The sequence below is a fragment of the Phaenicophaeus curvirostris genome, chromosome 3 (genome assembly GCF_032191515.1).
Source record: "Phaenicophaeus curvirostris isolate KB17595 chromosome 3, BPBGC_Pcur_1.0, whole genome shotgun sequence".
NCBI lineage: Eukaryota > Metazoa > Chordata > Aves > Cuculiformes > Cuculidae > Phaenicophaeus > Phaenicophaeus curvirostris.
In genome coordinates this window covers 17,351,965-17,367,035 of record NC_091394.1, presented here as the reverse complement: position 1 = coordinate 17,367,035, position 15,071 = coordinate 17,351,965, and the positions used below count along the sequence as shown (strand labels likewise).

Below are 15,071 nucleotides of genomic sequence, written 5' to 3'. Positions count from 1 at the left end.
TGCTCAAGGACATGCCCAACTGAGGGATGAACACTCTCTTGGTACAAGGTGTGCACACTCTTTGGGTAAAAAAAAGCTTTTTTAAAGCTCAGGTTCTTGGCTTTGAGCCATAACCTACCTGGGTTTGGCACAAAGCCTGTAAAATTTTGTAGTCCAAAGCTACGTTTTGAAGGCACAGAACACAAATCTAATGGTACAAAAGCCTCAATTTGGAGCCTAAGTCATCATTTTTAGGGCCCAAAGCTCTTTTTATTAATTTCCAAATGCTCATTCGTAGAGCCCAAAGCCACATCTTCAGGGTCCAAACCTTCATTTTAGGTCAAATACATTAAACTAGGCCTGATGCTCAGTTTTCAGGGTCAAAACCTCAGTTTTAGATCACAAAGTCTCATTTTTAGCATCCAAATATTAGTTTGAGACACAAAAGGTCATTTCAGATTCTAAATCCTCATTTCGGTATCCAAACCTAAGATTAAAGAACTCAAAAGTTTTAGATTTAGGGTCTAAATTCTCATTGACGGGGTCCAAGCCTATCTTTTGCAGCTCCAAGTCTTAATTTTAGGACCCATCATCTTATTTTAAGGCCCAAAGCTTCATCTTGCAGGTCTACACTCTCATTTTTAGGGCCAAAGCCACTTTCTTCCTAAGACTTGCAGTTGTAGAGTTTGAGTTATCACTGTAGGGTCCAAAGTACCATTTTCAGTTTCAAAAGTAATAGTTAGAGTCCAAAGCATGAGTTCTAGGGTACAAAGCCGCAATGTAATTGTTCAGACTCGTCATCTAAACCTCATTTAAGGCCTTAAAGCCTCATTTTTTTATTGTTGAAAGCCTTATTGTATCATCCAAACATATTTTGGGTCCAACATTTTTAAGGCTCAAAGAATCAGTTTCAAATCCAGATCCTAATTTTTAGAATACAAGGCCTCATCTGTAGTGTTTCAACCCTTCTTTGTTGGGGTACTAAGCTTATATTTTAGAGTTGTAATCCTCATTTTAGGGTATGAAGCTTTATTTTTAGGGTGCAAAGTCTTTAGTTTACAGACTCAAATGTGGAGAGCCAAAACTCGCATTGATATAGCCCGAAGTCTTTTTATTAGGATCCAAAGCCTATAGGACATGAAAGCCAATTTTAAGAGTATAAATCTACATTTTTAGGCTGCAAAGCCAGAGTTGAATGCGCAAGGCATGTATTGACTGGCATAAAAGACAGCTCTGGAGCAGCTGAATTAGGGGGGAACAGAAGACCGAGACAGAAGAAGACCCCCCCACTCTGGGATCACCTCCATCAAAGACCAAAACAGCAGAACGCCTTCTGGACCTTGTCTCCCAGAGACGCCGGACATCTGGGGACCCGTGGTGGTAGCCGTGAACCCCTTTTCCTTCCCTCTTCTCCCCATCTCTTTCCTTGTTCTCTGTCTCTTTCTATCGTACGTCGCTTTACGGGCATAAGTAATAAAGCGCCAGGTTAGATTGAAGTTTGACTCCCTTGACTCTTTGAATTATTTGCGCTCTGAAACCATAAATGAAACGAACCATCACGCGTCCACGAGTGGACCGTGACAGTTGCCTGGAAAGCTGTTACTGTTAACGCTGTTAATCCCTACGAATCATTTATTACATTTATTGTTGTAATGAGTAAAACTTGATTTCACAGAGTATTGGAGAGTTTGGGCTTTTATGCTGATCGCACTTTGTGCTGCGCACCCTGTGTTAAAACACCTCGGAGCTTCCCAAACCTGCTGCCTCTTGACCCACTGCCCCCACCGCGCCTGCCCCAGCAGCTGAGCATGAGGTGATCTTCTTCACAGCCCTGGCAGAGCCTGACTGCTTCTCAGCTTAGTTGATTTTGCAAGGATTTGGTTGTTTCTGCAGCTTCTGTGCAGCTCTGCTCACACTCCTGTGCCCACCAGGTCTCCAAAGCCACTTGTGTTTCACAGGGCATGTGGAGGGATAGAGAAGAGGAGGCTGAGGGGAGACCTTGTTGCTCTCTACAACTAATTTTTCACAGAAAGGGTCATTGGGCACTGGCAGAGGCTGCCCAGTGAGGGGATTGAGTCATGTAAATGGCAGGTGGATGAGGTGCTGAGGGGCACGGTTTAGTGGTTGATAGGAATGATTGGACTAGATGAGCCTGGAGGTCTTCCCATACCTAGTGATTCTGTGAATACAGGGGTAGGAACATGGCATGAGCAGAAGGACAGTGTCGAGTGCTTACACCATGTCACGCCCAGGAGCTCCGCGCAGGGACAGGGAAGGATGCTCCAGGGGCTGGGAGCAGCTCCCAGGCCTCGGGACAGAGCCACCCTTGTGCCACAGAGAGCGTGTAGCCGTTGTCACGCAGCTGGCTGTTTGTGCATCAGTTTTCCCATGAGGAATCACTGTGCTGCTGCGGAGCGGCGTGAGGGCATCTGTGTATCCGGGCCGGGTGTACAGGCAGGGCTGGGCTGGTGGGGTGACCCCCACCTCCAGGAGAGAGGGTCTGACAGGGTAAGGAGGGGCTGGAGGAGAACAAGGAGGCAAAAGGCTTGTTCTTATTTATTCTTTTTAATTGTAAATAACATCCCATTAAAAGGTGAAATCACACACAAATCTCTGCAGCCCTTTGGCACCGTATGGAGGCCCCAACAGAGGGAAATATAATGAGAACAGCAAATAAAGAGAGGCCTTATCAGTACAGACAAATACATCCACACCACACTCCAGAGCCTGTAGCCCTGTGCCCACCGGACACTATCCCCACCAATGTGGTGGCATCCCAGGGGACTTCAGGCGGTGGCACCTGGACAAAGCAACAGCCCAAGGCCCTGCTCTGCCCCTTGCGTGACCTGAAGATATTCAATTCTCAGCTTGCCTCGTGCATTACTGGGGAAGGAATGCAGAACTTTTCCAGGGAAGTTGTGGCTGCATCATCCCTGCAGGTGCTCAAGGCCAGGTTGGACAGGGCCCTGGGCAGCCTGATCTTGTGGGAGGTGTCCCTGCCCATGGCAGGGGAGTTGGAACTAGATGATCTCTAAGGTCCCTTTAACCCAAAGTATTCTACGATTCTGTGGTTCTATGATTCTATGATTCTCCCACCTCCACACTCCCACCCCCTCCCCAAATTTGAGTACAAATTGCAACAAGGATAATGGGATTTTTTAAAGGCTTCTTTATTAATTCGTAAGCTACAACCTCTCTCGATAAATATTGCGGCTAACATTAAAGGTCCTAAATGCTGTTGTTACTAAACAGAAATTCTCTACAATCTTTGACTTCTCAACAAGTCTAAGGCAAACCACTGACACTACAGCTTCTGCTCACTCCTACCTGATGCCTACTCTATCTCTAATAACCTACAGCGAAGGAGAGGTGAAGAATCCAGATCTTGGAAGTCCCAGTAGCGTGGGGGGAGCATCCTGCTAAAGCACACGTGGGCTTTGATCGGTGACTGGCCTCTTACAAGAGGGAATCCAGATTGATCCAGTTGCTGACATCCGCTATTACAGAGGCATCGTTGACTTCAAACAACTGCTCCGCATTGGCAGAATTTGAGAGATCGCTTGTCCCTTCATCACAGAGATGCTGCAGGAAAGAAGTGGCCACGAAGCTTTCGTCCAGGCTCAGGCTGTTCTGGGAGGACTCAGTGAGGACCTGCTCCGGCCCCTGGGGACATTCAAAGTGGTGCCCTTGTGCCATCAACTCCAGGTTGAGCGTTTTGAGGCTGACTGGAGATAAGAGCTCCAGATCCCCAAAAGTGGAGACCTCTCTGTTCAGGCTGGGGTCAGAGTCCCCTTTCAGGGATCCCAGCTGGGTCTGCTCCTCCTGGCTCAGCAAGGCGGAATTGGAAAGCCGACACGCTTTGGCTGTTTGCTTGGGCAAGGGCTGCTTGCGCTTGAGCCCTCTTTTGCCATCCACTGGATTCCAGTTCTGGTTGCCAAGACCTTCTTCAAACTCTTTCAGCAGCAGCTGTGACTCCAGGTTGACAGAGAGGACTTTATTGGAGGCACAAGCTGAAGCAGCCAGGGAGGCACCACGCTGTGCTTCTTGCTGGGCTTTCGCAGTGGAGGCTGGGTGGATCTGCACTGGGCGCATCCTCTGCTTTTTGAAGGCACCGCTCTTGAGCTGCTCAACGTATTGCGGGTCAAGCTTCCAAAAGCCACCTCTCCCTGGCTTGTCCTTCTCTCGAGGCACCTTGATGAAGCGCTTGTTTGAGGAGAGGTTGTGCCGGATGGAGTTCTGGGAAAAAAGAGAAAAAAAACAAGGTGGAACAATCATCGGCTGGTGCCGCAACTATCTGCGTGGGGAGGCTGGTGGAGAAGCATCTTTGCAGCCAGGAGGAAGAGGAGGGTCTTTACATCCATGTGGCCCCATTACCAGTGGCAACATGTGGCATCACCATGGTGGACAGCACCATCAGGGCCCTCCTCGCATCCCCAGCTTGACCCACACCTCCTGTTAGTGTTGCGGGGAAAGCGGTTTGCTAAAATACAGGCACATGTCTGCCTGCTGCCAGGCTGACACAAACCGGACGGGCAAAACTGGAGAGGCACGGGGGATGTCCCACCCCAGCCCTGTGTGTCCCCAGAGGTGCCTTCTGGCCCAGAGGAGCTCCGGGTAAAATCACTGCATCCTCATCAGCCACTGCTTAAAGGAGGTGGGGGGAAGACTATGGGGAAGAGAAAGAAAGAAAGAGAGGATTTTCTGCTTTTCCAGCCATATTTCCTGGTGGGTTAATATATTAATCCTTCCTCCCTGCAAGAACCTTGTGTACCTCCTGCATCTCTTCCTTCTGTCAATGAACACTTTGAATTAAAAGTGTGGTGAATATCCAGCCATGAGTTTGCAAGAGAAAGTCAAGATTCTGGTACTCAGCTTCTCCCATAGAGTCCCTCCCGTAAGTTTCCCAGCACGGGGAGTCTGGGGAACACCTGTGGCCCTGGAGAGGGACCAAGGGCTTCCCTACCTTTCTCTCTGGTGGGCTTCAATAGCCTCCAGACACCCACTTGCCCAGGGAGGTGGTGGACAGTTCCTGGGCGGGGGGCTAAGAAAGGTTTAGCTCAGCCCTGCCTGGGGGAGCAGTGGTGCAGGATAGCTGGCACGCTCTGGATTTGGGCTGGGAATAACTAGAGCAGAGGGAGGAGCAACCCAGGTGCCTCCTGCCCCACCACATTCTAGAAAGCCACCCGTGCTGGAGAGTGTCCTCTGAGATGGAGCAGGGCAGCAAGCTACAGGAAGCTGAAGTGGGAGACAGAGACACCTTCACTCCAGAGTCAAGAGGAGATGCAGGGACCAACAGCGCAATGGGGACCTTTCCACTCCATGAATGACCCTGAGCTCTCTCTTACACGATGGAAGCTGTGAAAGGTCCTTCCCAGCCATAAGGGGAGATGGGGCAGGGCAAGAGTTCTCAAATGTCCTACCTGCCACACGGGATCAGCTTGACGGAAGTAGCAGAAGTTGTCGGTAATCCACTTGTAGATGTCGGAGAGGGTGACGTGGGGCTCCTTGCTGGCTTCCATCGCCATGCAGATGAGGGTGGCATAAGAATAGGGTGGCTTGATGTAGGGGTTGGTCTGGTAGTCAATACCCGCCGTCAGCTGAGGGTGCGTGGACACAACGTGGTGCTCCATCATCCAGCTGGAGGAGGAGATGGGCATGCGTGGAGTTTGGGGCATTTCCATGCACAGTTGGTCAGTGCCCAGGGGTGAGCACGGTGCGGCAAAGCTGGGGATGTCCTGACAGCTGTGGGGGTCCGGGCTGCTGGGGCAGCAGGAGGAGTTGCCCATGCTAGCGCTGATGATGGAGAAGTCCAGCAGCCACGTCAGGTTGGGCAGGCTGTCGTCCACATCGTCCGAGTCTCTCCTGCTGCCCTCCTGCCCTCTGTCCTTCCCTGTCTCCTCGTGGCTCAGCCACCCCTCAGCCATGCCTCATCGGCAGCTCTGGCATTCACGGGGTGCGTCTGAAGCGGAGGGAGGGGATGGAGCAGATCCTGCAATGACAACAGGGAAGGGATGAGGCTCTCTGAGGAGCAGCTGCTCTCTGGCCTGTGAGCAAGGCTGGGACTGGGTGCTCCCAGTGCCGCTGAGTGAGATCCATCCCTGGGCTGCTGCGCACCAGAGCCGTGACACCTCCCCTGGATGATCTACCAGCCCGGAACCTTGCGAAAATTCACTCAAACCCCTACATCCCAGTATCACCCAACCCTCGTGGGCCCAGCAAGTCTTGGATTCAGAAAGTAATCAATAAAACAACGACTAAAACCACCCCTTACGTAACCAACATCCAGCCCTGCCGTCCCAAACAGAGTGGGCGTTTCTCCCACACGTTGCTAAGCAGGACAAAATGTCAAGATGAAAGACCTGGACAAAACGTCTTCAGCTTCCCTCTCTTCCACGTTATTCCTGCTCCTCCCTGCTCCTGGCACGCCAACACAACGCGGTGGGGGACCGCGCAGACCCACCCCAGGCACACCCTCACGCAGAGCCAGCTGCCCGTTCAGCCCTCCGCTACTCCCAGGCTGGGGATGCAGTGTCTGCCTTCCCTGCTTTGCTACGAACCTGCGATCCCGTGTCTTTGGGCAAGGAGCGAGCCCGCCGAGGCCGGCCGGGGACGAGGAGCTCTGCACGGGCTGCGCGGGGCGGCTGGGGCTGGAGGTTCCTCCTTTCGAATGACGCTGCGCCCAACAGTCAGCGGGGGGCGGGGCCAGCAGAACCACCTGCCCCGCTCCCACAGAACAGGCTTTTCTCCCCAAAAGAAGCTTCAGGGCAGCCACACCTTGTTCCGAAGCTTGGTGCCCAGTGTCACCACCCAGCCCCTGCCAGCTCCTGTGCCCACACTAAGGGAGATCCCAGAAGCACTCGCTGCCGTGGTCTGGATGGGGGCACAGGGGAATTCAAAGAAGAAAAAGAGCGATAACAATAACCATCCCCTGTGCAAACCCACTGCTCCTGACAGCCGGCAAACGCTCTGCAGGACGCTTCAAAACATCTGAGAAGGCAGTTTCCAGGGGTCTGTCTTTAAAGTATCCAGCATACTTCCAGGAGAACTTTCTGGAAAGCTTCCTGTAGCAGGAACATCTGCCCTGAGAGGGAGGAGGCTGAGGCAGGGTGCAGGGGAGCTGGGGCTCAGCTTACAGACCCCACCCTGGTGCTGCCTGGGGACCCTCCAGCCAATGGCTGCCAACATGACCATATATGACCATGATCCCATTCTGCTTTGAACATAAAGGCAGCCCTGCCAGAGGCCATTTTGAGGCCTCCTCGAGCAGTAGGAGTGTGGGGGGAGGTTGTCCCTGTGCTAGGAGTACGTCGGCTGGTCTTCTCCTTGCGGTTTGGTGTCACCTCTTCACCAGGTGAGTACATGCGCTGTAGGATCCTCCCCCACCTCCTAAAGCCCTTAGAGATTCTGGTTATTTGTGCAGTAGTGTTGTGTAGCCCCAGTGACTGGTACCAGCTCGTGGGTGTGTGCATTGTTCCAAGGACTTTCCATAGGACTTGCCTCTGATATCTCCTCTGAAGCCCAGTTTTAGGCCCCGCAGCTTAAGTTTTTGTTTCTAGAGATCCATTTTCAGTCCCTCAACCCCATTTTTTGAGCCCCCGAAATCCTGTGTTTAGAAGCCAAAGCTTTGTTTTTAGGTTGCATGGGGGGGAATGATGGGGTTCCAAAACACTTTCCTTAAGGTTCAGGTCTTCTGTTTTGTGCCCCAGAGGAGCATAATTAGTTTTGAAACCCTCATTTCAGTGCCCAAAGTGTAATATGAGGTTCAAAAGCCTGTGTTTGAGGGTTCAAAGCATCACTTAAGGGCACAAAGGGTTAGCTGTTCTGCAGAGCTTCATTTTAGAGCCGCAGGGTTGAGGCTGTTGTGGGAGGTGTTTTTTAACAAAGCAGAGGGGTTTGGGTCTGACTGTGCATTACTTGGCTGCCATAAACTTGAACTGCCGGAGGGTGGCAGTTCACAGGGATTGGAGCTGCTAGGAAGACATTCTGGCTTCCAGCACACCACAGATTCCAAGCCTCTTACTCAGAAATGCGTCAGAAGCTGGGTTTAATGGGTCTGAGGTTGAATTTTAGGGGGTCCAAACAGTCAGTAATTGGGTCAAACACCCTCTTCCTGCGGGTCAAAATCTAATTTATGTAGCCTAATTTCTAGTTTGCAAAGCTCACTTTTAGGCGCAGAGCTTCATTTTTAGGGCAGAAACGTTCACTGCATTCTCAATTCCCAAGACGTGATTTTAGGTTCCAAATCCTCATTTTAGGATCCAAGGCTGCGTTTTTAGGGTCTAAGCCCTCAGGGTCTAAGCCGGTCACCACCCGGCCCCTGCCAGCTCCTGTGCCCACACTAAGGGAGATCCCAGAAGCCCTCGCTGCCGTGGTCTGGATGGGGCACGGGGGAATTCAAAGAAGAAAAAGAGTGATAACAATAACCATCCCCTGTGCAAACTCACTGCTCCTGACAGCCGGCTTCGCTCCAGCCACACGGCTCAGCCCTCAGCACTGCTATCCCATGGGCTCGTACCATCTCCCTCCCCAGAGAGTCCAACGCTCCCCGCGGCTTTCTGCCACCGCTGCCGCCCCTGATCCCGTCCAAGTGACATCCCCCAACTTGAAAATAACAGTTGCCATAGGAGATCAGCTTTTATTGTCTGATATGTTGTCTTTCAAGGTCTGCATTCCCCACAACGAAGCCGGCTGAGACACCTCTCCCTCTGCCATGCTCTCCTCCTCTTCTTCCACAAGGATTTCTTCACACCAGCTGCTGATTGAGCTGCTTTCCTGATGTCACCGTGTCTCACAACTGCAGCCAACTGCCGTTTTCTGCTATGTGGAAGCTCTTTATAGTGGTTTAAAGAGAAGGTGGCTGGGAGAGAGACACTTCGCTACGGCCACCATCATTCCTAGAGTGGACAACGCGAAGATGTGAAGCTGTGCGATGTCAGGCCTCAATCCTTTGAGGCTTTTTAGACCCCACTGGATGAACCCCCCCAGCATCTTGGCCTGACATCCTCACGGGCACTGCTGGAGCTTGAGGTCTAAAGGACTACCCACCCCGTCCTTCCCAACTTGCATGAACTGGTGACCGTATGATTTCCGTGCTCCTCTTTTCCACCCTGCTTCCCACCCCCATCCACCTAGATCCATTCCTTTCCCCAGCCTTTGGTCCTTCCCAAGGAATTCCCTGCACACGATGTCTGGGGGACCTGTGGGACAGGCACACAAGGTTTGCATGATGGAGGAGGGCTGCAGCCTTTGTGCCTCAGCTGAGTGGAGAGAAGCAGCTCCAAGTGCTGATCAAAGACAGCCCTTGTTTCCCTGGAATCTCCTCTGCTAGCAGGGGGCAGCAAGCTTGGGGAAAGCCAAGGAACATGCGTGTGGAAGGGAGCCCTTAGGCTGCGCACGCTGGTGGGACAGCTGCTGCTTCTCTGCAGAGCTCCAGGAGAACCTTTTGGGAGGCCCCTGGCTGTCCAACTCCACAGCTTCTGGAGTTTCTCCACCCTCTTGTCCGTTTGGGAGGCAAGGTCAGGACCTTGGCACAGCTGTCTTTGCAGGACACGAGCTTTGCAAGAGGAGGACTTAGAACACACACACACTCACACACACGAAAAAAAAAAAAAAAAGGCAACCTGTGGTAAAAACTGGGCTCCCAGGGGTATTCAGCACCTGGAGTGATGCCCCGTCTCCCCAACCTCTCAGTGTCAGTCCCAAGCCCAGCTCAGTCACCATGGGCTGGGCAGGGGCTGCGTTAACACCCTCATCCCCCTCTCCCACTGCAAATAGTTCTGCAAGCAGAGAGGTGCTGGCAAGTGAACACACAGTCCTGTTACTGAATTAAACAAGGAACAGGGATCTGGGAGAGGGCTGGGGCTGGAGAGGGTGAGTGGAGGCACCGGCCTTTGGATCTCTCTGTGTCCCAGCACTGCCCACCGCCGCTCCGTCCTTGTCCAGATTCACCTCTCAGAGGCTCCTCCAGTGTTTGGCCAGCCTGCGCACCGGCTTTGTCTTTTTTTCTTTCAGTGGGATATTATCCTGCAGAGAGACCTCCTGCTTCTTGGTGGTGTTGGCTGGAGCATGGTGCTTGGCCTTCTTGCTGACTGCCCCTCCTGATCTGGGCTCTACCCGGCAGGAGATGTCGGAGGTGCCGGTCAGAGAGACCTCCTGCTTCTTGGTGGTGTTGGCTGGAGCATGGTGCTTGGCCTTCTTGCTGACTGCCCCTCCTGATCTGGGCTGTACCCGGCAGGAGATGCCGGAGGTGCCGGTCAGGAACATCTGCCCTGAGAGGGAGGAGGCTGAGGCAGGGTGCAGGCGGGGCTGATGGGGGCTGGGAGCAGAGGCACTGTCCTCGATGTCCCCAGCCTTGTTGGTTGGACATCTCTGATGGCTTGTGGTTGCTGCTGAAAAGGGTGGGGTTTTAGTGGGGTTGTGGTGGGGGTCTGTCCCAGCTGTGGGGAAGCGTCGTGGGGCAGGGGGTGGGTGTCCTACCCTGAGGGGTCTGCCAGTGCAAGGGCTGTGCCAGTACTTGGTGAGAGTTGAAGGAGCCTTCCCCCGCACCCTCAGATGGGATCTGGGAGCCTGTGGGACACCAGACTTGTCCAGATTTATTGTGCCCACAGCGGGGAATAGCGAGGCGAGAAAAACACGTGCAGCCCCTGTGGGACAAGTGATGGGCTCCGTCCTTCCTTCTGGCCACAGGAGGATGTCCTGGGTGTCAGGACAGGACATCTCACCACCCAGGAAGGCAAGGCTGAGGAAGGCCCTTGGTGCTGGGCTCAGCACTGGCGTGGGGATGGGGCACAGCCGTGTCTCCTGCCAGGTGCAAACGCGGCTGATGTGAGCAGCTCCTGTCACGCAGCTCCTCCTGCCGTGGCTGTAGCTGGAGCACAGACTGGGGCTGAGGCACCTCTGCGACGAGGACAGCCTGAGAGAGTTTGGGTTGTTCAGCCTGGAGAAGAGAAGGCTCTCGGGAGACCTCGTAGTGGCCTTGTGGCACCTGAAGGGGCTACAATAAAGCTGGGGATGGCACGTGGTGACAGGGCGAGTGGGAGTGAGTTCAGGTTTGAAAGGGGAGGACTTAGAGTAGACATGAGGAAGAAATTCTTTGTGATGAGGCTGGTGTTGCCTGCAGAGTGGGACAGGGATCGGGGGGACAGGGACTCGAGGCCCTGGTCTGCAACACCAGCAGGGACAGCTGGAAAACCTCTGGGGACTCTCCTGGTCAGGTCTTTGTGGCCGTGGTCTGCTGCTCAGCCCTACTGGACGTCTGTGCCTGCGTCTCTGTCCTTTCTTGGGATGGGTATGCTGGGATCCTTCCCCTGGGATGCTCCGGAGGAGAGGTGAATGGGGAGAGGAGGGAGGGAGGGAGAGGATGCCACCTTCCTGTCTTCTGTGGCAGGAGGTACAGGGGGAGGAGGAAGACAGTGGTGGGATCCATGCAGGACCCATGAGGGTCTGCCGTCTTCTCAGTGCTGGAAAGCCTGGGGACCAAGAGGCTCAATGCCCTCTCCCTCAATGAGTGCCTTATCCTTTGCCCTCTGCCTCCCTAAAGTAAAGGACTCCCACGGGGGGTTAACAAACATGACTTCTTTTGGGGGGCAGCCTAACAGAGGGAGGAAACGCAGGAACAACAGTGGGCAAGGGCGTTCCCCTAATCTTGTGGGGGCGAGATCTGTTAAGTGCAATGGGAATAGGCATTGGAAACATGAAGGAGTGAAAAATTGGGTGCGTTGCAGAAGTTCGTGGAGGAGCAAACAGATCAAGGGCATATAGTCCCAACTAACAGTCCTTGGAACACACCTGTATTTGTGATCAAAAAGCAATCTGGCAAAATGGCATTTATTACATGATATTTCTAGACAAATTACAAGAGGCCTTAAATAGGCAGGCGGGCAATATCGCCACTCGAGAAGTTTATGCTTAAACAATTAGCCTTAGAGAATGCAAAACCAGGCTTAGTGCACAGTTAATTGCAGGATCACTTGTCACAAAGTTTGTTGGTTTTACCGGAATTGACTGATGCCGACTTTACGAGAGCAATACAAACGATGGCTTGGATTGCGTGTGCCTCCTCGCTTTATACCAAAGGGCACAAGAATTACTCAGATGGTTTGTTTGCCAGCAATTGAACCCCATGCAGAAAGTAGCATATAGGGAGACGGAGGCTTTGGGTCAACTGACCAGTCCGTGACTCTTTGGACGTGGAAACTACAAAAATCATGACTGATGTTAAACTGCAAAGTACGATACTCACAAAGCAATGGAGAACAATATTTTACCGGACTTGAAATTCTTGTAGGGCAATTGATGCAAGCCTTATTAGATAATGCATGTGCATATTTTAAGTGTTGTATGTGCCTGGTATCATATATTGTTTAAATATCCATAACATCGAAAAACTGTGGATCCAATAGTGAACAACCCAGGCTGTTATTTTCGACTAGTCAAAACTTGACTAAAACTGAAGACCCACAGCTGATGGACGGTGATGAGCAGTGCGTGTTTGGGGCTGGGAGCGGGCTCTTGTCTGGTCCACAAGTGACCCTATGCAGACACCAGCCCCAAATCTCCTGCCTCACCTGACCAGAGACTTCTTCCACTTCACAATCTTCCTCTTTCCTGGAGCTGTGGGTCTTCAATTTTAGTCAAGCTTGAAGGGGCACGTGAGGGCATTTCAGCAAATGCCCCTGGAAATGGGAAGGAGAAACCTTATCAGAGGAGCATCACTGGGATGCTGCTGGCCTTGGTGGAATGTAGATGTGATCAGTCTCCTTCCCGCAACATCGAAGGGGGCTGTTCTGCTGCCCTTGCAGCCACCTGACACTCACTCATGCTCAGCTCCTCATTTTCACATCACAGTGTGGTTTTGTGACCATGTTATCGGCACCAGGTTTAGGAAAGAGGAGCTGGGTGGTGCTGGTGATGGGACAGGGACTTCTGCAGAGGGCTCATTTCCTGGGGGCCTTGGATTGCTATCCTCCTACTGTTCCCTTTGGGCACGTCCCATCCCAGCGTTCAGTTCTGTGGAAGCCAAGGAGTTGTTTGCAGAAAAGGCTGTGCTGAGCTGCCAGGAAGCTTTGGCAGAAATCTGAGCCTTCTGACATTCATCGCTGAAGGATTTCCCCAGCGTACCAGAGCAGCTGGTTGGCTGTGCATCGTAAAGAGCCAGGAGCAGCTTTACCTTTACCTTTCGTGCCCTGCCGAACCCAGCACAGCCTCCCCCAGGGCGGGAGGTGGCTTTCCACGCTGTGCTCCAGCATTGCAACCCATCTGCCAGGCACCCTCCAGACGAGACACCCATGGGAAAACTGGGCCAGGGGAGCGGGGACAGGTCTGGACAGAGGGCAGAGCTCCTTCTTCTCCTCACGTTTACCTGCAGCCCCTCTCTACAGCCCTCCCTACTTTCCTCCTTTGCTAGGTGACTCCTCTGCTGCGTCCAGCTTGGTGACTCAGGACAGAGGGCAAGAAGAACCCGTGCAGCTCATCCTCGGGTCTCTAACCTTCTCAGTGAAGGTACTCGCATCCCTTTGCATGGGAGCTGTGCCCGTGTCTCCCGACGGGGCCGCCGGCTCTGCTGCCGGGGCTGCTGGCCGGACAGAGCGTCTCCCCTGGCTCTCCTGGGCAGCACTGCAGCCCCAGCACCCCAGTCCTGCTGGCCGTGTGCCAACCTTCTCACGCTCCCCGTTTGCCTCTCTGTCCCTGGTTGCCAGGAGGAGGCCCAGACGATGCATTCTCCACAGTCCCTCTGCACCCTGTGCAAACCTGCCCAGTGCCAGGACTTGCCCCAGGACCTGAACGCCTTCTGCCGCGGATTGGAGCCGGCAGAGAATTTCGAGGTGAGCGGACAGGCAGCGGGTCTGGGGATGGGGTCAATGTTCCGGGCACCGGCACACTGTGAGGAGGGCAGGGACAAGCGTGCGTGGACACTGAGCTGCTACGAGGGGACTCGGGTGCCGCTGTGAAGCCCTGCAAGCAGAGAGCCTGGCACTGGTGGGGCCGGAGGGTTCCCTGGGGGCAGAGGCAGAGGGTCTCCTCCTGCTCCACCGCCTGGTGCTGGGTCTGCTGGCGGCTGCCAGGAACCGTTGTGGTTGTGCTCTGCAGATGCTGGTGAAAGAGGAGCCCAAGAACTACCTGAACACAGCAATGCGGCAGCTAGCCATGCTTTGCGACGCTGCCTTGAGGTACGTGCCCAGCCCCTGCTTCGGCGAGCACCTCTCAACAGCCCGTGGCCCCGCCCCCTTCTGGGAGCATCCCCCATGCCAGCAGAGCCCAGTGGTGCCAGGAGGGGAACTCTGCGGACAGCAGAGGGATCCTGCAGCTCCACGCCCGGTCTCAGCTGTTCCCCACAGACGGAGGCAGGAGACTTGCCTGCCAGGATGTCCTTGGGCCAAGGCAATGCCAGGGACAGAGGAGGTGCCCCTTGGTGGGGCTTCCCGCACAGCCTCCATCCCTCTTGGCGATCCCTCCTCCAGAGGTCCCTGTCCACCTGCCCAAGGCATCGAGGCTCCACTCCCAGCACCAGTGTCCAACATGGCCCTGTCTCGCTTTGCAGCCAAGTGCAGATGGTGCTGGACGAGAAAATGAAACGCCTCTTGCAGGCCTGTTTCAGCAGCGTCTTCTTCCTTCCACCACAAATGGACATGCCGGCCCCTCTCAAAGGTCTCTACTTCAGGGTAAGCGCTGGCTGAGCTACGGGAGCCCCGAGTCCCTCTGATCTTCTCCCTGACACCGCCTGCTGAGAGACAGCCAAGGCAGGGCAGGGACTCAACTCTGCCTTCCCACCCTCAAGCCTTCATCCCCTTCCCACGGGTCTGGCCATGTCCAGCACCGCAGGCTGCTCTGTCAGATCTGTCCCTGGGGTGAGAGGGACTGCAGAAAGATTGCCACCACCCTCTGTCCTCCTTGCAGGCCCTGGAGGACGTGGACACCGTGCTGCAGATACTACTCTGTTCTTCCGCCGCTTTCTTTGTGGAGCTGCAGACAATCTTACAGGTCTGGCATTGGCAAAGAGTGGGGTTCACGGGGCCTCTTCCTGAGGGGACCGTCCCCTTAGCCCAGTACCACACACAGAGCACTCTGCAGGGAGGGTGCCCAGCTCCCTTACG

At 53.9% G+C, this 15,071-nt stretch overlaps 1 protein-coding gene across 1 annotated transcript; it reads right to left on the bottom strand.

Annotated features, from left to right (window-relative positions):
* Positions 1-3,435: 3,435 nt before the first annotated feature.
* Positions 3,436-5,903, bottom strand: LOC138718557 (forkhead box protein J1-like). Its single transcript, XM_069853063.1, has 2 exons — positions 5,400-5,903; positions 3,436-4,215 (listed from the first exon to the last, which is right to left on the bottom strand). The coding sequence occupies exons 1-2, from the start codon at positions 5,901-5,903 to the stop codon at positions 3,436-3,438; spliced, it is 1,284 nt and encodes a 427-aa protein (XP_069709164.1).
* Positions 5,904-15,071: the final 9,168 nt, after the last annotated feature.

Excerpts from the sequence above, each read along its gene's own strand:
- LOC138718557 (XM_069853063.1), bottom strand. The coding sequence starts at position 5,903 with ATGGCTGAGGGGTGGCTGAGCCACGAGGAGACAGGGAAGGACAGAGGG. Across the intron at positions 4,216-5,399 it reads AAGCTGATCCCGTGTGGCAG|AACTCCATCCGGCACAACCT; the intron begins GTAGGACATTTG and ends CTTTTTTCCCAG.